Source organism: Erythrolamprus reginae, chromosome 4 (assembly GCF_031021105.1).
Source record: "Erythrolamprus reginae isolate rEryReg1 chromosome 4, rEryReg1.hap1, whole genome shotgun sequence".
Lineage (NCBI taxonomy): Eukaryota > Metazoa > Chordata > Lepidosauria > Squamata > Dipsadidae > Erythrolamprus > Erythrolamprus reginae.
In genome coordinates this window covers 4,377,718-4,400,437 of record NC_091953.1, presented here as the reverse complement: position 1 = coordinate 4,400,437, position 22,720 = coordinate 4,377,718, and the positions used below count along the sequence as shown (strand labels likewise).

The 22,720-nt window shown below is 42.8% G+C and overlaps 1 protein-coding gene across 2 annotated transcripts in view; it reads left to right on the top strand.

The window, feature by feature from the left end:
- UVRAG (UV radiation resistance associated) overlaps positions 1-22,720 on the top strand; it is a 104,821-nt gene that overhangs the window by 67,148 nt on the left and 14,953 nt on the right. For both annotated transcript variants that reach the window (XM_070749502.1, XM_070749503.1), the window contains exon 13: positions 12,500-12,578. In XM_070749502.1, coding sequence (XP_070605603.1) covers positions 12,500-12,578 — 79 coding nt within the window. The remainder of the gene's footprint in view (positions 1-12,499; positions 12,579-22,720) is intronic.

Below are 22,720 nucleotides of genomic sequence, written 5' to 3'. Positions count from 1 at the left end.
CATTGATCTGATTTGAGTGTCTGTAAGTATTTAGCCTTCCTTTTAGAGCTAAAGGTCCCGTTTTTGTTCCAGGGGTCTTAACCTACTTTTAATCTAAGAAAATCCCATGGCAAAATCATTTTAATTTACCCAGGAGTATCTTCTCCCTTTCATTTGATTGATTTATCAAACTTTTATGCCACCTGTCTGGCCAGATGCAATTATTATTATTATTTATTTATTATTATTATTTATTAGATTTGTATGCCGCCCCTCTCCATAGACTCGGGGCGGCTCACAACAATAACAAAGACAATGTAAGAACAAATCTAATAATTTAAAAAACACTAAAAAACCCATTATTAAAAGCAAGCCTACACACAAACATACCATGCATAAACTGTATAGGCCCGGGGGAGATGTCTCAGTTCCCCCATGCCTGATGGCAGAGATGGGTCTTAAGAGCTTTACGAAAGGCAAGGAGGGTGGGGGCAGTTCTGATCTCCGGGGGGGAGTTGGTTCCAGAGGGTCGGGGCCGCCACAGAGAAGGCTCTTCTCCTGGGTCCCGTCAAACGACATTGTTTAGTCGACGGGACCTGGAGAAGGTCAACTCTGTGGGACCTAACCGGTCGCTGGGATTCGTGCGGCAGAAGGCGGTCCCGGAGATATTCCAGGAGACTTAATAGCTTGTTGATTGCTTTGGTAGCTAAAAGAGGGAGTCAAGCTATTTTCCAAACCACATGAGGATAGAACAAGAAGCAATGGATGGAAACTAATCAAGGAGAGAAGCAACTTAGAACTAAGGAAGAATTTACTGACAGTTAGAACAATTAATCTGTGGAACGGCTTGCCTCCAGAAGTTGTGAATGCTCCTACAGCGGAAGTTTTTAAGAAGAGATTAGATAACCATTTATCTGAAATGCTTTAGGATTTCCTGCCTAAGCAGGGGGTTGGACTAGAAGACCTCCAAGGTCCCTTCCAATTCTGTTATTCTGTATTTTGTTAATGGTAGTTATTCTCCAAGAAGACCCCTTGAGCTCAGCATCTGCAGCTCAGTTGCATTCCAAAGCCCTTCATGGCATTGGACCAGAATATCTCCGGGACCGCCTTCTGCCGCATGAATCCCAGCGACTGATTAGGTCCCACAGAGTTGGCCTTCTCCGGGTCCCGTCAACTAAACAATGTCGGTTGGCGGGCCCCAGGGGAAGAGCCTTCTCTGTGGCGGCCCCGACTCTCTGGAACCAGCTCCCCCCAGAGATTAGAACTGCCCCTACTCTCCTTGCCTTTCGTAAGCTTCTTAAAACCCACCTTTGTCGTCAGGCATGGGGGAACTGAGACATCTCCCCCGGGCATATACAATTTATGCATGGTATGTTTGTATGTATGTTTGCTTAGTAAATGGGGTTTTTTAAAAATATTTTAAATTATAATTATTAGATTTGTCATGAACTGTTTTATTTTGTTGTGAGCCGCCCCGAGTCTGCGGAGAGGGGCGGCATAGAAAATCTAAATAATAAATAATAAATAAATAATAAATAAATTTCTCCCCACACCCCCCCATTGAAGCAACAACTTAACCATGTTGGCTTTCAGGCCAGAAGCAAAGCTCTGAGGCCTTGTAAAACTTCCAACAGTGTCGAAGCCACAGGAAATACAAGCCCTTTGGGAATAGGTACAGAAGTCTAAACAGTAGTCAGTAAAACATGTTTTATTCTTGGTTTTTTTTTTAATTAAGAGGAGAATTAAAACCCCTTCAGGTTTCTGCAAATAGTACATTCGGCAAGTTATTGGGGAATTGCCTTCCGTAAGCAACTTAAAACCCACCTCTGCCGTCAGGCATGGGGGAATTGAGATATTCTTTCCCCCTAGGCCTTTACAATTTTATGCATGGTATGTCTGTCTTTATGTTTGGTTTTTATATTAATGGGTTTTTAATCGTTTCTAGGATTGGATTATTATTGTACGCTGCCTTATTATTGCTGTTAGCCGCCCCGAGTCTCCAGAGAGGGGCGGCATACAAATCCAATAAATGAATGAATGAATGAATGAATGAATGAATGAATGAATGAATGAATAAACAAACAAACAAATAAATAAATAAATAAAATAAATAATGCCAAGACCTTGCTGAAACAAAGTTTACCATCTCATTCTCATATAGGATGGTAAAACAGTTATAAGCTGCTTTGTACAAGTGTCCCAAAATATTTTCAGCAGGAATATTCACTAGATGTATGGTTAAAAAGTCTGTAAAGATTCTTAGCCATCCAGATCGTGGTTGTCCCAAAGGTGCTTTTTCAGGAGGCTGTTGGACTTTCTTGGGTTTTTTTTTTCCTTTTGAAGACATTTCCCTTCTCATCCAAGAAGTTTCTTCGGCTCTGACAGGATAGCGGGGAATGGAAGGATTTATATTCCTTGCAGACAGCTGGTCATTTGCATCCTTTTAGCAGGTCGTTGAAGCACTTGGAGGTTTATCTGGGTCCTTGGGGGTTACCTGAGTATCGCTCCTGGTTCACTAAATGAACGGTTGTAAGTTGAGGGCTACCTGTACACAAGAATCTAGTCAACTAATGGTCAGCACTTAAGTTGGCACTAGTTAAAAGTCAGTGGAATTCAAGAAGAGCTGGGACTTAATAATAATAATAATAATAATAATAATAATAATAATAATAATAATAATAATTTATTGGATTTGTATGCTGCCCCTCTCCGTAGACTCGGGGCAGCTAACAACAATAATAAAAACAACATGTACAATCCAATAATAAAAAACAACTAAAACCCCTATTATAAAACCAAACATACACACTAACATACCATGCATAACTTGTAATGGCCTAGGGGGAAGGGCTATCTCAACTCCCCCATGCCTGGTGGTATAAATGAGTCTTGAGTAGTTTACGAAAGATAGGGACGGTGGGGGCAGTTCTAATCTCCGGGGGGAGTTGGTTCCAGAGGGCCCGGGGCCGCCACAGAGAAGGCTCTTCCCCTGGGGCCCACCAAACGACATTGTTTAGTCGACGGGACCCGGAGAAGGCCAACTCTATGGGACCTTATCGGTCGCTGGGATTCGTGTGGTAGCAGGCGGTTCTGGAAGTACTCTGGCCCAATGCCATGTAGGGCTTTAAAGGTCATGACCAACACTTTGAATTGTGACCGGAAACTGATCGGCAGCCAATGCAAGCCACGGAGTGTTGAAGAAACGTGGGCGAATCTTGGAAGCCCCACGATGGCTCTCGCGGCCGCATTCTGCATGATCTGAAGTTTCCGAACACTTTTCAAAGGTCGCCCCATGTAGAGAGCGTTGCAGTCATTGAACCTTGAGGTGATGAGGGCAGAAGTGACTGTGAACAGTGACTCCCTGTCCAAATAGGGCCGCAACTGGTGCACCAGGCGAACCTGGGCAAACGCCCTCCTCGCCACTAATGGTCGGCACTAGTTAAAAGTCAGTGGAATTCAAGAAGAGCTGGGGCTTGGAACGTTTGTGGCAACATAAGGATTCTAAACTGATGACACATTTAACTCTGCCCTCCTTAAGCTCAGCCTGCTTTTCTCCTACAATTACTGTATTTATTTTCCAACGAACATTAGAAGAAAGGAAACTTATGAAACTCAGTGTTCAGGAGTGTGCAGACTGACCCCTGAGTTTCAGGGATGCACGTGCACAAGGAAATGTGAAATTTGAATAATGATTCAGTTATCCAAACCAGATACTGTACATGAAAGTGTATAAAATAGTGTTTACTTTAGAAATATTGTAGTCAAGTTAAACTGTCCAGCCATACACATTCAAATCAGTCAACATGTCCCAATACAATAATAATATTACTTAAGTAATAATAATATTACTTTGTCTTACATATCAGACATACATTGCAGCTTACAAATACATCAAGCCATCATCGGACACACAGAGCTTACTACATCAGTCTCAGAGAATTAGCAGAAATAAACAGAGAAGAGATAGAATTATTTGTTTGTTTGTTTGTTTGTTTGTTTATTTAATTCATTCATTCATTCATTCATTTATTTATTAGATTTGTATGCCGCCCCTATCCGAAGACTCGGGGTGGCTAACAACAATGTAAAAAGACAATGTAAACAAATCTAATATTAAAAGACAATCTAAAAAACCCCAATTTAAAGAACCAATCATACATACAAACACACCATGTATAAATTATATAAGCCTAGGGGGAAGGGAAAAAATTTCAATTCCCCCATGCCTGATGACAGAGGTGGGTTTTAAGGGGCTTGCGAAAGGCAAGGAGGGTGGGGGCAACCCTGATATCAGGGGGGAGCTGGTTTCAGAGGGTCGGGGCCGCCACAGAGAAGGCTCTTCTCCTGGGTCCCGCCAAACAACATTGCTTAGTCGATGGGACCCAGAGAAGGCCAACTCTGTGGGACCTAACCGGTCGCTGGGATTCGTGCGGCAGAAGGCGGTCCCGGAGATATTCTGGTTCGATGCCATGAAGGGCTTTATAGGTCATAACCAACACTTTGAATTGTGACCGGAAATTGATCAGCAACCAATGCAGACTGCGGAGTGTTGGTGTAACATGGGCATACCTTGGGAGGCCCATGATTGCTCTTACAGCTGCATTCTGCACAATCTGAAGTTTCCGAACACTTTTCAAAGGTAGCCCCATGTAGAGAGCATTACAGTAGTCGAGCCTCGAGGTGATGAGGGCATGAGTGACTGTGAGTAGTGACTCCCGGTCCAAATAGGGCCACAACTGGTGCACCAGGCGAACCTGGGCAAACGCCCCCCTCGCCACAGCTGAAAGGTGTTTCTCTAATGTGAGCTGTGGATCGAGGAGGACGCCCAATATTACTTTGTCTTACATATCAGACATACACTGTAGCTTACAAATACATCAAGCCATCATCAAACACACAGAGCTTACTACATCAGCCTCAGTGAATCAGCAGAAATAAACAGAGCAGAGAGAGAATTATGCTCTCTGGCTCCCTCTTATGGCAATTTGCAGCACTACCTCTTAAAGCAATAGTACTTCAATACAAACAAACATTCATTGCTAGCTTGTTTATATATTGCTGCCAACTGTTTGTACATAGTGCTAACACTCAGGACTTGGGAGAGATCATTTGCTGTGGGTTTGCACCATTATTACGGATATTTTTTCAAGAAATTTGAAAAAGAGATGATATAAGGGGCTCAGGATGCTGTCTGGACATGTTTCTGGCAGCACAACGACCCCGAAACTAGAATCGGATTAGATCTGGCATAAAGGGAAAACACTAATGAAAGAATCAAGTTGGAAAAAAAAAACAAGTTAGAAGAAGTGGGTGGAAATCCTTATTTATTTCCCTTCCATTAGATCCTCATGGGAAGAAGGGCAGTAGGGCAACGGCTCTAGATGTGGCTGATTGCTCCATTGTAATCTCCGGTCCTCTTCCTTTCCTGCGATATTAACCAGAGTTGTAAGGGGTTGAGCAAAGAGGGCCAGACCCCAAGGTCTGCAACATTTCCCCCCACTCCTTCCCTTGTTTAATGTGCATTGCACAAAATTGCACAGCCATTACGCTTAATCAGACAATTTGAGTGGAAGAAATGTTCGCAGAAATAGGATCTTTTTCCCCCCATTTTGACTTCTCTCTCTCCGTGAACCGGCGTTTTAAGCCATTGTGTGTTGAGAGAAAATGAGCCGACAAAAGATTTCTACTCGAGATTTCTTCATCCAAACTTTTTCCCCCTCCTTTTCTTGGGTTTGTGGGCTTGCCTCTCTTTTGGGCTTTCCAGGTTCAAGCAAAACCTTTGATTAGAAGAAAATCAGGTTCTCTATAAACCAGATGGTGGGGGTTTTTTTTATGTGAGATTAGAAACAGGTGGGGAGGTGTTAAAAAACAATTCTGTGTTTTACACTTTAAAAAGTACAGTAGTTTGGATTAAAGGCAGATGTCACCAGGGGTTCTCAACCTTGGCGATTTTAAAGAGGTCTGGGCTTCAATTCCCCAAATTCCCCAGCTGGGGAATTCTGGGAGTTGAAGTCCAGGCTGCTTAAAGTTGCTAAGGTTAAGAAATCCCGCTATAAACATACGCAGCGGCCTTTTGGCACATATGAAATGGATGCCTTAGAACAGGGGTAGGCAACGTTGGCTCTTCTATGACTTGTGGACTTCAACTCCCAGAATTCCCGAGCCAATCGTGCTAGCTCAGGAATTCTGGGAGTTGAAGTCCACATGTCATAGAAGAGCCAACTTTGACTGCCCCTGCCTTAGAATATAAAATTTATAAAGCCCAGAATTTAACAATATTGGTAGTCCTCAACTTATGACCATAATTGAGCCCAACATTTCTGTTAAGCGAGATGGTTGTTAAGTGGATTTGGCTTCATTTTATGACCTTCTTTGCCATGCTTGCTAAGTGAATTTCTGCAGTTGTTAAATTAGTAACAGGGTTATTAATTAATAGAAACATAGAAACATAGAAGACTGACAGCAGAAAAAGACCTCAGGGTCCATGTAGTCTGCCCTTATACTATTTCCTGTATTTCATCTTACAATGGATATATGTTTATCCCAGGCATGTTTAAATTCAGTTACTGTGGATTTTCCAACTACGTCTGCTGGAAGTTTGTTCCAAGAATCTACTCCTCTTTCAGTGAAATAATATTTTCTCACGTTGCTTTTGATCTTTCCCCCAACTAACTTCAGATTGTGTCCCCTTGTTCTTGTGTTCACTTTCCTATTAAGAACACTTCCCTCCTGGACCTTATTTAACCCTTTAAGATATTTAAATGTTTCGATCATGTCCCCCCTTTCCCTTCTGTCCTCCAGACTGGACAGATGGAGTTCATGAAGTCTTTCCTGATACGTTTTATGCTTAAGACCTTCCACCATTCTTGTAGCCCATCTTTGAACCCGTTCAGTTTTGTCAATATCTTTTTGTAGGTGAGGTCTCCAGAACTGAACACAGTACTCCAAATGTGGTCTCACCAGCGCTCTATATAAGGGGATCACAATCTCCCTCTTCCTGCTTGTTATACCTCTAGCTATGCAGCCAAGCATCCTACTTGCTTTTCCTACCGCCCGACCACACTGCTCACCCATTTTGAGACTGTCAGAAATCACTACCCCTAAATCCTTCTCTTCTGAAGTTTTTGCTGACACAGAACTGCCAATGCAATACTCAGATTGAGGTTTCCTTTCCCCCAAGTGCATTATTTTACATTTGGAAACATTAAACTGCAGTTTCCATTGCTTTGACCATTTATCTAGTAAAGCTAAATCATTTACCATATTACAGACCCCTCCAGGAATATCAACCCTATTTCACACTTTAGAGTCATGGGCAAATAGGCAAACCTTCCCTACCAGACCTTCCCCTATGTCACTCACAAACATATTAAATCATCTTTCCCTAACTATCTGGGTCCTCGTTTTACTGACCTCGGAGGGACGGAAGGCTGAGTCAACCTTGAGCTGGTCAGGATCGAACTCCTGGCAGTTGGCAGAGTGCGCCTACAAGTCTGCATTCTAACCATTGCGCCACCACTGAGATGCACCGAGTAACGGCGTAAGCTATTAAGCAGAGGTAGACTGTATTGTGGAAGTGTTTGTTTAAGGAGAGGAGTTACAAAATCGAAAAGACAAATTGGGGGAAAAGAAATGGTTTGGTTCCAAATGTTATTATTTTTCTCCCGCAGTTATGACTAGGAGGGCTCTCAAGAATGATTGTGGAAGGATCCTTAGCTGATTGCTTAATAGGAAAGCCAAGAAGAAAAAAAGAGAGAAAAAATTGGGCAGAATTTCTTGTATTTTTAAGCTAAGGTCTACTGAGGTGTAATAAATCACCGTTTTTGCCAACAGGGTGTTGTTATCCACAAAATGAGAATATTCTCATATGCATCAAACTCAGGCAGCTTAGTCCTAGTGACTTCACTACATAGTTCTGTAGTGATCTAAGCGTTCACATGTTCTGTTTCTAATATTTCAGCCTGAGAACCTCTTTGGGATAAAAATGCATCATTTTTAAGAGGAGACAAGAAAGTCGGTCCAATATTTCAGCTTCTTTTCCGAATCTGAGTTGGATAGTTGAGCTGAGATGTTGATAATCATCCAAGAACTTGATGCTGCATTTTATTAGAAACATAGAAACATAGAAGTCTGACGGCAGAAAAAGACCTCATGGTCCATCTAGTCTGCCCTTATACTATTTCCTGTATTTTATCTTAGGATGGATATAAGTTTATCCCAGGCATGTTTAAATTCAGTTCCTGTGGATTTATCTACCATGTCTGCTGGAAGTTTGTTCCAAGGATCTTCTACTCTTTCAGTAAAATAATATTTTCTCATGTTGCTCTTGATCTTTCCCCCAACTAACTTCAGATTGTGTCCCCTTGTTCTTGTGTTTACTTTCCTATTAAAAACACTTCCCTCCTGGACCTTATTTAACCCTTTAATATATTTAAATGTTTCGATCATGTCCCCCCTTTTCCTTCTGTCCTCCAGACTATACAGATTGAGTTCATGAAGTCTTTCCTGATACGTTTTATGCTTAAGACCTTCCACCATTCTTGTAGCCCGTCTTTGGACCCGTTCAGTTTTGTCAATATCTTTTTGTAGGTGAGGTCTCCAGAACTGGACACAATATTTCAAATGTGGTCTCACCAGCATTCTATATAGTGGGATCATAATCTCCCTCTTCCTGCTTGTTATACCTCTAGCTATGCAGCCAAGCATCCTACTTGCTTTCCCTACCGCCTGACCGCATTGTTCACCCATTTTTAGACTGTCAGAAATCACTACCCCTAAATCCTTTTCTTCTGAAGTATTTGCTAACACAGAACTGCCAATACAATACTCAGATTGAGGATTCCTTTTCCCCAAGTGCATTATTTTACATTTGGAAACATTAAACTAAATATGGGGGGAAAATTTTGTGAAACTATAAAAGAGATTTATAAAGGAAATGAAGCATATATAAGAGTGAATGGACAAAGAACGCAGAGTATTAAAATATTAAACGGCACCAAGCAGGGATGCCCTCTGTCTCCAAAATTATTCGTAATAGCAATAGAGATCTTAGCTAATAAGATAAGACAAGATAACACTTGGGCAGGATATAGAATAGGGGAATTAGAAATGAAAATAAATTTATTTGCAGATGATGCAATTATATTGACCCAGACCCCGATGGAGATGATTAAAGGTATAATAAATATTTTACAAGAGTTTAAGCAGGAATCGGGACTGTCGGTTAATATGGAAAAATCAGAGATTATGTGTTTAAATATAGATCCGAGAGAACAGATAGAAATTAGGAAAGAATCAGGGTTGAAATTAGGACTTAAAAAAATAAAATATTTGGGAATTTGGTTATTAAAAAACCCAGTGAAAATGGAAGAGATTAATTATAGAATAACATGGAGGAAAATGTTGAAACAGATGAGGAGCTGGAAAGATAAAAAGCTAAGGAGACTCTCTAAAATAAGAGCTTTAAAAATGATGATAGCTCCCAAGATGATGTACCTATTTCAGGTGCTGTCGGGGGGGTTATCGGTATGTAAGGTTAAAGAGTGGGATAAAAAATTAAATTATTGGATTGAAGAAGATAAGAGACCAGGAATAAGAAAAAAGTGGTTAATTGCGAATGAAAAAGAGGGGGGATGGGGTGTTCCATGTTTGGAGCTGTATAGGGAAGCTTTTCAAATAGAAAGGTTAATGGAGTTGCAATTAAGTGAAAATAAATGGGCGAAATTGGAAAAACAGATAAACGGGATGAATAATAGAGAATTAATTTTTAGGAAGTGGAATAGGAGAGATATAGGTAAATTAATAGGCCCAATGAAAGGGACTATGGAAATCTGGAAAAAATGGCAAGGGAAAATAGGATTATATAAATCTAAACTGTCATCGCTTTATGTAATAAATAGAGAAAACGAAATTAACTTAAATAGGGTTATAGGAGAGTTGAAGGGAAGAGGGATAACTAAGATAGAACAGTTATACGAGAAGGATGGCAGGCCAAGTAGAAATCGTATAGAATGGTGGTTAGGTAAGGGAAGGTGGCTACAAATAAATGCAATATGTAAATATCTAAATGAAAGGGAGAATAAAGAAGTATTATGGCGGGAGGAGACAGGGTTAGAGAAAATAATAAGAGAAAAAAGTGAGGGGATAAAGGCGCAAGCAACTAATATATACAAACTGCTAGTGCAGTCAGATGGGGACACGATTGATGGATTGACTAAATGGTGGCAAAATGAGATATTAGTAGAGGTACAAGAAATGGAAAATATAGTAGAAGATATAAGGAAAATTAAAAATACAAGAATTAGGGAAATGAGAAGGAAAATATTACATAAGTGGTATTTTACTCCCGTTCAATTTGCACATTTTCAGCAGAATGTCAGGGGGAATTGTTGGCATGGTTGTCAAGATAAAGGAGTGTTTATGCATATGTTTTGGGAATGCCCGATAGTGCAGGAATTTTGGCAAAAAGTGAAAGAGGATATCAATGGAATGTTAAATATACAATGGACAATCACTAAGGAAATGGCAGTACTAGTAAAAAGCAATGCGATGGGAGAATTTAGAGAAATAAAAAAAGCAGCAATAGAAAGTGCTCAGGCAGTAATAGTTTTGAGTTGGAAGGATGCGACAAAATGGACAATGCAAAATTGGTATAGGTACATGGTGGATCATATTCAATTTGAAATTATGGAAAAAAGGATAAATTTGGATAATGAAACTGATTTGGGACGGCTGATGGGACGGTGGGACAAGGTAAGACAATATATGACGAGCAGAATCCGAGACCAAGCTACAAGAAATAAACTAGAATCACTCTATAATATGTAGACAGATATATTGCTCTTGGGTTAAGTGGATTATAAAAGAAATACCCCCAATTTGGTGGTGGGGAATGTGTGTATGTCGGGGTGGTGGGCACAATTCACTACGCACTGTTTTATGTTGTGTGATTTTAAAATTGTTAAAAATCAATAAATAAAATTATTAAAAAAAGAAAAAGGAAACATTAAACTAAATGTTAAAGCTAAATCATTTACCATATTACAGACGCCTCCAGGAATATCAACCCTATTGCACACTTTAGAGTCATCGGCAAATAGGCAAACCTTCCCCTATGTCACTCACAAAGATATTAAAAAGAATAGGACCCAGAACAGACCCTTGTGGCACACCGCTTGTAACCTGTCCCTGCTCAGAATACTCGCCATTAACAATAACTCTCTGATGTCTACGCTTCAGCCAGCTGCAAATCCATTGAACTATCCAGGGATTAAGTCCAATCTTCACTAATTTATCTATCAGCTCTTTATTGTTCAGGTAGTGCTCAACGTACGACAACAGTTGGGTCCAACATTTCTGTTGTTAAGTGAGACAGTTAAGTGGATTTTGCTCCATTATATGAGACACGCAGGAAGACTGGTGATTTGGCTTTTGCTGGCTGGGGAATTCTGGGAGTTGAAGTCCAGATATCTTCAGGTTGCCAAGGTTGGGAAACACTGCACTACACAAACATGAGTAGATAAATAAATACAAAATTATTAATATACCCACATAGATTGTATTACACAAAGAAACAACACAGTCTACAATTTATGTGTGTACAAAGCATATCGTGTTAAGGGCTTTTATTTGAAATGATAGATGTTGGTTTAGCTATAATTACAATGGTACCTCGGTACTTATTGCTAATTGGTTCCAGGAGGCACGGTGAATGCCGAAAAAAATGAGTAGCAAACTCAACAAACTTTTGCTGTAAAGAATTTATTTATTTATTTATTCATTCATTCATTCATTTATTTATTTATTTATTTATTTATTTATTGGATTTCTATGCCGCCTGTCTGCGAGGACTCGGGGTGGCTCACAAATATAACATACAGTATACAATTAATTAATTAAAAATCTAAAACCCCAAAAAGCCTAAAAGACAATCATTCAACATTCTCTTAACACGTACTAAGGGGCGTACATAAGTGCACTGATGTGCCTAACGCCCCGTGTCCAATTGTCTTTCCTTTTCTCATATATCATATATATTCTCTCCCTCTCATCTATTTCTCTTCTTTTTTACTTACTATCTTTATATATATTACTTAATGTCTATTCTCTTCCATATGTATTGTATATTGGACAAAGAATAAATAAATAAAAAATAAATAAATACTGTAGTGAGTCTCAAGGCAACCAGCAGTGACAAAGTTCTAGCTGGTGTGTTGAGTACCGGGACAAAATTTTTGCATCAGAATGCGTTGGGTACCAAATTTGAGCACTTTCAAACCTGTTGAATACTAAAATATCACTTAGTAGTAGACAAAGTTTTGCTGGCCAGACCATTCTAATTGCTACATGGAAACTGTGCAGGGGGAAGCCTATAAATACCAGCAGGTATAAACACATAACATTTATAAAGTCATTTATTCTTCAGGTTTCTGAAAACTGCACCTGCCTGTTTCTTTACTGGAGGGGATGACAGCAAAAATATCTTATCATTTATTCACACTGCCCTTTCTTTCGGTTTCAGATTTCCGCTCTATCTCAAAGGAGGAGAGAAACTACAGTTTGATTATGGTGTCTTCCTTCTGAACAAAAATATTGCACAGGTATGTTCGTTCTAAGCAAGTTGTCCTTCTGGATTGGAAGAGTGCCGGTTGAGAGGGAGGATTCTGTTACAGAAGTCAGTCAACACTTAATGACGATAATTGAGATTGGAATTTCCCTTGAGGGGTCCTTGGTGCTCTCTCTGAGCCTAGTGGTTTTCGGACCAGAATACCTACGAGACCGCCTTCTGCTGCACGAATCCCAGCGGCCGATTAGGTCCCACAGAGTTGGCCTTCTCCGTGTCCCGTCGACAAAACAATGCCGTCTGGCGGGACCCAGGGGAAGAGCCTTCTCTGTGGCGGCCCCGGCCCTCTGGAATCAACTCCCCCGGAGATTCGAACTGCCCCCAACCTCCTCGCTTTTTGCAAAATGTTGAAGACTCACTTCTGCCGCCAGGCGTGGGGGGATTAATCTCCCCCCTCCTTTTTTGCTGACCTTAATATGTTTATTATGTTTTTTATTTAGTTGGACTGAGTGTGTATGACTGTGTAGTAGATACAAATCTAATAAATTATTATAAATTATTATTATTCTTGATGGCGTTTCATTACCCAAACTAGGTAACATCATCCCTGCTCATCATTATCAGAGCCCTGTTGATGTTACCTAGTTGGGTAATGAAATGTCTGCAAGAAAACCACCAGGCTCAGAGAGAGCATCAAGGACCCCTCCATTCCTCCTCCTCCTCCTCTTCTCTGCAAACCCCACTCCCTTCTAGCACTGATGATGTTACCTAGTTGGGTAAAAAACATCTCTAAAAAAACCACCATGTTCAGAGAGCACCAAGGACCCTACAATCCTCCTTCTTCCTCCTCTCTGAAAACCCCACTCCCTTCTAGCACTCTTGATGTTACCCAATAATAATGTAATAATAATGAGTTGGAAGGGACCTTGGCGGTCTTCTAGACCAGTGTTTCCCAACCTTTTTTGAGCCGTGGCACATTATTCATATTTTCAAAATCTTGGGGAACATTGAAGGGGGGGGGCGGGCTAAAGAAAAGTTTGGACAAAAAACCCCTCTCTCTTCCTCCCTTTCGCTCTATTTCTCCCTCTTTCTCTCTTTTCCTTCCTTCCCTTCTTTCTCTCTCTCCATCCCTCGTTCTTTCTTTCTTCCTCTTTTTTTTGCTCTTCTCTCTCCCTCCTTCCCTTCCTCTATGTTTTTCTCTCTCCCTTGCTCTCTCTCTCTCTCTGTCTCTCTTGCTATCTCTTTCTTGCTTTTTTCTCTCTTTCTTGCTCTCTCTCTCTCTTTCACTGTCTCTTGCTATGTCTTTTTCTTTCTCTTTGCCTCTCTTGCTATCTCTCTTTCTTTCTCTTTCTTTCTCTCTCTCTCTGCCTCTCTTGCTATGTCTCTCTTCTTTCTATCTTGCTATATCTCTCTTTCTCTCTCTCTCTCTCTGCCTCTCTTGCTATGTCTCTCTCTCTCTCTTTCTCTGCCTCTCTTGCTATGTCTCTCTCGCTCTGTCTCTCTTTTTCTGCCTCTCTTGCTATGTCTCTCTTTCTCTCTCTCTCTCTCTCTGCCTCTCTTATATGTCTCCCTTTCTTTCTCTCTCTCTCTCTCAGCTGACTGCAAGCGGGAGCCCTGACGGCGGCAGCTGGACGTGCTGCTGGACGGCGTATATGCCAGGCCTGCAGCGCCAGCATGTACGGCGTCCAGCAGCACGTCCAACTGCCACCGTCAGTGCCTCCACCCTGGAGCTCTCCCCGCGACTGCCTGCGGCCGCTGCCATCTCCCCACTCCCACCGCCATCTCCCTGCGACTGCCTGCGCCGCTGCAGCCGCCACCTCCCCCGCTCCCACTGCCATCTCCCCGCGACTGCCTGCACAACTGCAGCCGCCACCCCCCCGCTCCCACCGCCAGTTCCCTCCCGCCGGGCCCCAAAGGACACTTGCCGCCAACGCCAGGGAAGCTCCAGCTGGGCAGGGCGCTGGAGGAAGGAAGGCGGGAAAAAGGCGCGAAGAATGAACCTCTCCTTCCTGCCTTCCTTCATTGGGGCCCAGCAGGAGAGCGCCAGAAACCGCGGCATCGGGCAGGAGCCGGGAGGTCGGAGGCACCGGCAGCGCCCCGCCTAGCTGGAGCTTCCCTAGGAGCTTCGCGGCACACCTGACCGTGTGCCACGGCACACCGGTTGGGAAACGCTGTTCTAGACCATTGGCCAGGGGGTAGAGTCTAATAACCCCAAGCTTGGTGGCATAAGTGAGTCTTTAAACTCCTATGAAAGGCGGAGAGGGTGGGGGCAACACGAATCTCTGAGGGGAGTTGATTCCAGAGGGCCGGGCCCCACACAGAGAAGGCTCATCCCCTAGGTCCCGCCAAGTGGCATTATTTAGTTGACGGGACCCTGGAGAAGGCCGACTCTGTGGGACCTCACTGGACGCTGGGATTCATGCAAAATTCAGGTTGGTTGTTGAGCAGCCAAATCACAACAGTGTGATTGTTGTGGGCATGTTGGAACTTTGAGAATTGGTCATAAGGGCCACTCACAGAATGCTATCGCAAGTTTGAATGGTCACTGAGCAAGTAGTTGTTTAAATGAGGGCCACCTATACTTTTCTATCATCACATAGCTGTGGGATTTCTATACCCAAAGCATTCTCCTTTTTTTAATTAAATATTTTTATTGATTTTATGGAATATAAACACACACACAACATACAAGAGTTGCTCTGCGATTGGTGCCCACGACCAGACAAACATTCACACCCCACCACCAAATTGGGGGGTGTTTCTTATATATACCATTTTAACTCCAGAGCAAAATATCTATTTACATATAAAGTGATTCCAATTTATTCCTTATAGCTTGGTCTCGGATTCTTCTAACCCATCTATCGTCTTGCCTTGTCCCATCGTCCCATCAGTTGTCGCAAATCAGTTTTATTAACCGAGTTCATCCTTTTGTCCACAATCTCAAATTGAATATGATCCACCATGTACCGGTACCAATTTTGCATTGTCTATTTAGTGGCATCCTTCCAACCCAAGACTATTACCACCTGAGCGCCTTCTATCGCTGCTTCTTTTATTTTTCTAAATTCTCCCATCGCATTGCTTTTAACTAATACTGCCATTTTCTTGGTAATTATCCATCATATATTTAACTTCCAGAAGCATTCTCCATTCAAATGTTCAGTCATTCTTTGCCTATTGTGGCCACATTTGTGCAGCTAAAGGCCGCACAAAAGTAAGAAGCTGGAGGCTCAGTTTAACCTGTTGATCTTTATTTGAACCAGTGTTTCTCAAATAGTAGGGTGCCCCCTCCTGTGGGGGGGCATAGAGCAATGTCAGGGGGGCCATGTGACCCCAGGGAACATGCTTTTTTTTGCCGCGGGGAGTAGGAAATTTTTGCACAGAATAATAGCACACAGCACCGAGCAAGAGAGATGAAGTGCAGATAACAAATCCTTTCAAACTTTTCTACTTATACCGCCAGGCATGGGGGATTTGAGGCATCTTTCCCCCAGGCTTATTATAATTTATGTTTGGTATGTATGTGCTGTTTGGTTTTTAATTATGATAGGGTTTTTAGTTTTTTAATATTAGATTTGTGCCATTATAATATAGTTTTTATCGTTGTGAGCCGCCCCGAGTCTTCAGAGAGGGGCGGCATACAAATCTAATAAAATAAAATAATAATAATAAAATTAATAATACTTAAGAATGTGGTCACGGAACGAATTAAGTTCGTAAGTAGAGGTACCACTGTATACTGTGTTTTTATATGTTGTAAGCCCCCCCCCCCCAAGTCCTCAGAAAGGGGTGGCATATAAATCTAATAAACTTAAACCTAAAGCTAAACACCGCCAGAAACCATATACAGTGATACTTTGTCTTAGGAACTTAATTGGTTCCCAGACGAGGTTCGTAAGGTGAAAAGTTCGTAAGACGAAACAGTGTTTCCCATAGGAATCAATGGAAAAGCGATTAATGCGTGCAAGCCCAAAATTCACCCGTTTTGCCAGCCAAACGCCTGTTTTTGCGCTGCTGGGATTCCCCTGAGGTTTCCCTCCATCGGAAACCCCACCTCCAGACTTCCGGGTTTTTGTGATCCTGCAGGGGAATCCCAGTTGCGGCCCTATTTGGACCAGGAGTCACTGCTCACAGTCACTCATGCCCTCATCACCTCGAGGCTCGACTACTGTAACGCTCTCTACATGGGGCTACCTTTGAAAAGTGTTTGGAAACTTCAGATCGTGCAGAATGCAGCTGCGAGAGCAATCATGGGCTTCCCTAAATATGCCCATGTCACACCAACACTCCGCAGTCTGCATTGGTTGCCAATCAGTTTCCGGTCACAATTCAAAGTGTTGGTTATGACCTATAAAGCCCTTCATGGCACTGGGCCAGATTATCTTAGGGACCGCCTTCTGCCGCACGAATCCCAGCGACCAGTTAGGTCCCACAGAGTTGGCCTTCTCCGGGTCCCGTCAACTAAACAATGTCGGTTGGCAGGGCCCAGGGGAAGAACCTTCTCTGTGGCGGCCCCGGCCCTCTGGAACCAACTCCCCCCAGAGATTAGAATAGCCCCTACCCTCCTTGCCTTTCGTAAGCTCCTCAAAACCCACCTTTGCCATCAGGCATGGGGGAACTAAGATAATCTTTCCCCCTAGGCTCCTACAATTTATGCATGGTATGTTTTTGTCACTGTGGTTGGCTGCCCTGAGTCCACGGAGAGGGGCGGCATACAAATCCAATAAATAATATAATAATATAATATAAAAACGGGCGCTTCGCTGGCAACGGAAATCCGGAGGTGGGATTTCCCAGCGAGGGGAGCCTCAGTGAAATAGCAGCATCGCAAAAACACCCAAGTCCTTGAAACCCCCACCTCCGGACTTCGGTGTTTTTGCGATTTCACTGAGGCTCCCCTCGCTGGGAAACCCCACCTCCAGACTTCGGTGTTTTTGTAATGCTGGCAAAAATGGGTGCTTTGCTGGCAACGGAAGTCTGGAGGTGGGGTTTGCCAGCGGCGGCGGGTTCATAAGGTGAAAATAGTTTGGAAGAAAAGACAAAAAACCTTAACCCCGGGTTCGTATCTTGAAAAGTTTGTATGACAAAGGGTTCGTAAGACGAGGTATCACTGTAAATACAAGGTGTAGAATAGGCCATATTCTGGAGAGAGGGATGATCCCTGGAGATGGGTTCCAGCAGGAGCCCAAAAGCTCAGTAGAATGAACCTCCAGTCCTGCTGACCGACTGAGATCGGATCCTGCAACTTTATCCTAAGACACATATCATTTGCCTTCGTTGGCTTTTTGAAAGTTACTGGCAGTGCTTTACGCTGGATTTTCAATGGCCTGGCTGCATCTTAACTCCCAGATTCCCCTGGGGAGGGGGGGGGCTGAGAGGACCGAGAGACACAGAGCCAAAATCGTTTGGGAAGTCAAAACTTTTTCCCCGGAGTGGAGGAGACGGAATCTCTGCGAAACCGCAACTGATTTCCTCGGAGAACGTAAGGTTGGATTCTAGGCAGGTCAATAACAATTCCTGCAGATCGTTATGGGCGTTGTTTTGAACGGGCTAACGGTATATCAGCGTGCTCCGTTTCGGCTAGTTGATAATGGCTTCCATCTGTTTAGTTTAAAAGGACCGCTTTCTCTCTTTTTTTCTTCTTCTAAAAGTCATAACTAATCACATACAGCGGTTCCTGTTATTACTTGGAACCCAAGAGTTGCAAAGGGTCCCCCCCCCCCCCCCCTGACGTAAGCCTAACCCTACAGCAGTGCAAGAAAAAAACTGGTCACAATAAAACCAAATGGTCTATAATTGGAATTTGCAAAAGAGGAAAAAAAATACAGATTGGTGATAGTACAGTTTGTTCATTTATTCATTCGTTCGTTTGTTTGTGTGTTTGTTTGATTTTTTTATGCCACCCTTCTCCTTAGACTCAGGGCGGCTTACAACCTGTTTAGCAATAGCACTTTTTAACAGAGCCAGCCTATTGCCTCTACAATCCGGGCCCTCATTTTCCCACCTTGGAAGATGGAAGGCTGAGTCAACCTTGAGCCGGTGATGAGATTTGAACTGCTGACCTGCAGATCTAGCAGTCAGCTTTAGTGGCCTGCAGTGCTGCGCTCCACCTGCTGCGCCACCTGACTGTTTGATGTTACAAGGGTGCTGAAGAAAGCATCATGCCCGTTTCAACGCGATCGAAATTCAGAAGTGTGTTTCCAGGAGTGTGTTTCCAGCATGTTGTTTTGTAAATAGACAAATATACATAGTGACTTTGCTTTCGAGTCTTCATTGGGGATTAATTACTGATAATTAACCAGGCTGGACAGGGCTACATTTGGAATATAAGACACACACAGATTTTCACCCTCTTTTTCTGGGGAAAGGGGTGCGTCTTACACTCCAAAAAGAAAACCTGACCTCAATATGGCAATTTTTTCTCAGCCTAGTACAGATTTTTTTTTTTTTTAAATTGAACCGGTCTCACGTTGCTTGCCTCCCTTTTGTTCCATTTCTTTTGTCCCTTTTCTGCAAAATCAGAAAAAAAAAATAGTCCAGATTTTTTTTTTAAATGCACTATTAATTTAGAAGGAAAACAAACAAGGCAAATCATAGCAAAAAGAAAAAAAAAAGTTTGCAAGCCAGAAGTAGAAGGCGAAGAATTCAATAATGTGGGCTGTGTCCCCCGCCCCCCACTTTCAACATGGATAAGGGGACTGTCTAAGTAAGCCGACTTGTCAAATGGTAGGGAACGAGGAGGGATGAGTGTGAAGAGTTGGATGGAGAAGTTGGCGTCCGTCCTTGGTTCCATCTGAGATTTCAATTTGGTCAGCCAAGGAGGATCTCAGCTGTATTTCCCGTATTACGGTATTAGAAATAGGAGAGCCTGCAGTCAGCCCCGATTTAAAGAATAAGTAGCAGCTGTTTATCTCCATTAAATGCGTGGGCAAAAAGGTTGGGTGGATACTTTCCCCCAGGATAGAGGATAATTCTCCCAACAGACCCAGGATTGACAGTAAAAGTAGCATCAACGGCCAAGAAACCCAAGGGGAGGGATGTCCTTCTGTCTTCTCGTGGAAAAAAAATAAAAATCAGGGAAACAAAAGACAGATGGTAAAAAATATCGAACTAGAAAAATCAAGAGAGTCATGCACATCCCGTGGACATTTTGTCAATTCAGTGGTATTAACTTAATTCGTTCCAAGACCAAGTTCTTAAGTAGAAAAGTTAGTAAGAAGGAGCAATTTTTCCCATAGGAATCAATGTAAAAGCAAAGAATGCATGCGATTGGGAAGGGAGGGTGGAGGCCCTGTTTCTTCCCAGGAGATTCCTAGAGAGGCCCCACAGAGACTTCTCCCTGTCTATTCCGGCCCTGTCTCCTCCCAGGAGATTCCTAGAGAGGCCCCACAGAGGCTCCTCCCCACCCTTTCTGGCCCTGTTTCCTCCCAGGAGATTCCTAGAGAGGCCACACGGAGGCTCCTCCCCACCCTTTCTGGCCCTGTTTCCTCCCAGGAGATTCCTAGAGAGGCCCCACCGAGGCTTTTCCCCGCCTATTCCGGCCCTGTCTCCTCCCAGGAGATTCCTAGAGAGGCCCTACAGAGGCTTCTCCCTGCCTTTTCCAGTTACAATTTCGTAGGCTCGGGTTTGTAAGTGGAAAATGGTTCTTGAGAAGAGGCAAAAAAATCTTGAACACCCGGTTCTTATCTAGAAAAGTTCATAAGTAGAGGCGTTCTTAGGTAGAGGTGCCATTGTATAGCAATAGCATTTAGACTTATCTAGACTTATCTAAAGCATTTAGACTTATTCACAGTGCTTTACAGCCCTCTCTAAACGAAGAGTCAGCATATATTGCCCCCCAAAATCTGGGCCCTCATTTTACCCCCCTCGGAAGGATGGAAGGCTGAGTCAACCCTGAGCCTACTGAGATTCGATCTGCCAAACTGCTGGCAGCCGGTGATCGGCAGAGTGGCCTGCAGTACTGCACTCTAACCACTGCGCTGTCGAAGCTCTTGTATAGGCAATATTCAACTTGCAACCATAATTGAGCCCCGATCAAATGTCATTAAAGGCACCCAGTTTTATGAACTTCCTTGCCATAGTTATTATTATTATTATTATTATTTATTAGATTTGCATGCCGCCCCTCTCTGAAGACTCGGGGCGGCTCACAACATAACAGTGATACAATGCATTACAAATCCAATAGTAGAAAAATTAAATCAATTTAAAAAATCATTAATACATAGTAAAACTATACAATCATACACATTCAACCTAATCCATCATACATTAAGGACGAAAACATAACCAAAAAGGGGGGGAGAGGCTGGTAATTATCCCCACGCCTGGCAACAAAGGTAGGTCCTCAGCATTTTACGGAAGGCAAGGAAGGTGGTGGCTGTTTGAATCTCTGGAGGGAGTTGAGTCCAGAGGGCCAGGGCCACCACAGAGAAGGCTCTTCCCCTGGATCCCGCCAGCCGACATTGTTTCGTCGACGGGACCCGGAGAAGGCCAACTCTGTGGGACCTTATCGGCCGCTGGGATTCGTGCGGCAGAAGGCGGTCCCATAGATATTCTGGTACATGATGCCATGTAGGGCTTTATAGGTTGTTAAGCGAATCGGGCTTCCCCGTTGACTTTGCTTGTCAGAAGGTTGCAAAAGAAGATCACATGACACACACACACACACACACCGTCATAAATGTGAGTCAGTTGACAAGCGGCTGAATCTTGATCATGTGGCCGTGGTGGGGGGAGGCTGCAACGGTCGTAAGTCTGAAAAACAGCCATAAGTCACTTTTTTTCAGTGCCGTTGTAACTTCGGATGGTCACTAAATGAATCGTCGTAAGTAAAGGACTGTCTGTAAAATGAGGAACACTGGATAATCCCATGAAATTAAAAGATTGGCAGCGAAAAGCAGCAGGGAATTTTACAATGGGGGGAATTAATCCTGGTTTGTTCTCTTGTTCCAGAGTTTGGCCTTCTGTTGAGTTCTAGCAAAATGACCGGAGGGGATTTGTTCTATTGAAGGCAGAATTCTCTTGCCTTATATCAGATTATTGGTTCATCCACTGAACTTTAATTCAGGAATTGACCGAATATCAGATTAGTACTTAAAACCAGCTTGAAATTTGTCGACAACTATAATTTAATACCCGATCTAAAGTTTGGCCTGCAAGATCTTTGGGGACGGGCGTGTAAGATTAAACCTTTACTGTTCATAGAAACAGAACTTGTTTTAATTCCAGATTTTCTTGGCCTTGTGAACTTTTAACTGGGTTTTTTTTTTTGGGGGGGGGGGGGGAGGAGTTTGGAATCCTTGATGTAGTTTTTAGATTAATGAGCGAGTTGAGTTCTCTTCAAGTGAGATCATATAAAGGCAATGGGCTCTTGCGCCGAAATCTAATAAACATTGCTTCACGGTATTGAAAAGTTTATGTAAATATAAAAGCCTAAAAGTTTGAGGAAGTTTCCGGTTGTAATATAAGACTGATCTAGACGTAAAAACGCAGGTCGGTGTGTTTTTGAGCTTGAAACATATAAAGGCCTCCCAGCCTTCTTGAGTTGCCCTTTTAGCAGAAGTCATATTAAATGATTCGATGTGAATTAGAGAACTTTAATAAGTCTACAGATAAAATATTAATTCCCGCATCATTTTTAATAGGAAAGTGAACCCAAGAACAAGGGGGCACAATTTGAGGTTAGGGGAAAGATCAGAAGCAACGTGAGAAAATATTATTTTACTGAAAGAGGAGTAGATGCTTGGAACAATCTTCCAGCAGACGTAGTTGGTAAATCCACAGGAACTGAATTTAAACATGCCTGGGATAAACATCTATCCATCCTATGATAAAATACATGAAATGGTATAGGGGCAGACTAGATGGACCATGGGGTCTTTTTCTGCCGTCAATCTTCTATGTTTCTATGTTTCTACGCCATGATGTGGCCCTCAAATTGAGTCTGACCCCGCCCCCCGATCTGGTATAACTGCTCTTTAGCCTGTGGATCTGAAGTGCAGAGTTGATGTTGAAAGGAACTTGAATGTGAATTTAGCTCTTTAAGTGTGAACATTCAGCTTTAAAGTGTTAACGTTACTTCTGCTGCACGAATCCCAGCGACCAGTTAGGTCCCACAGAGTGGATCTTCTCCGGGTCCTGTCAACTAAAGAATGTCGCTTGGAGGGACCCAGG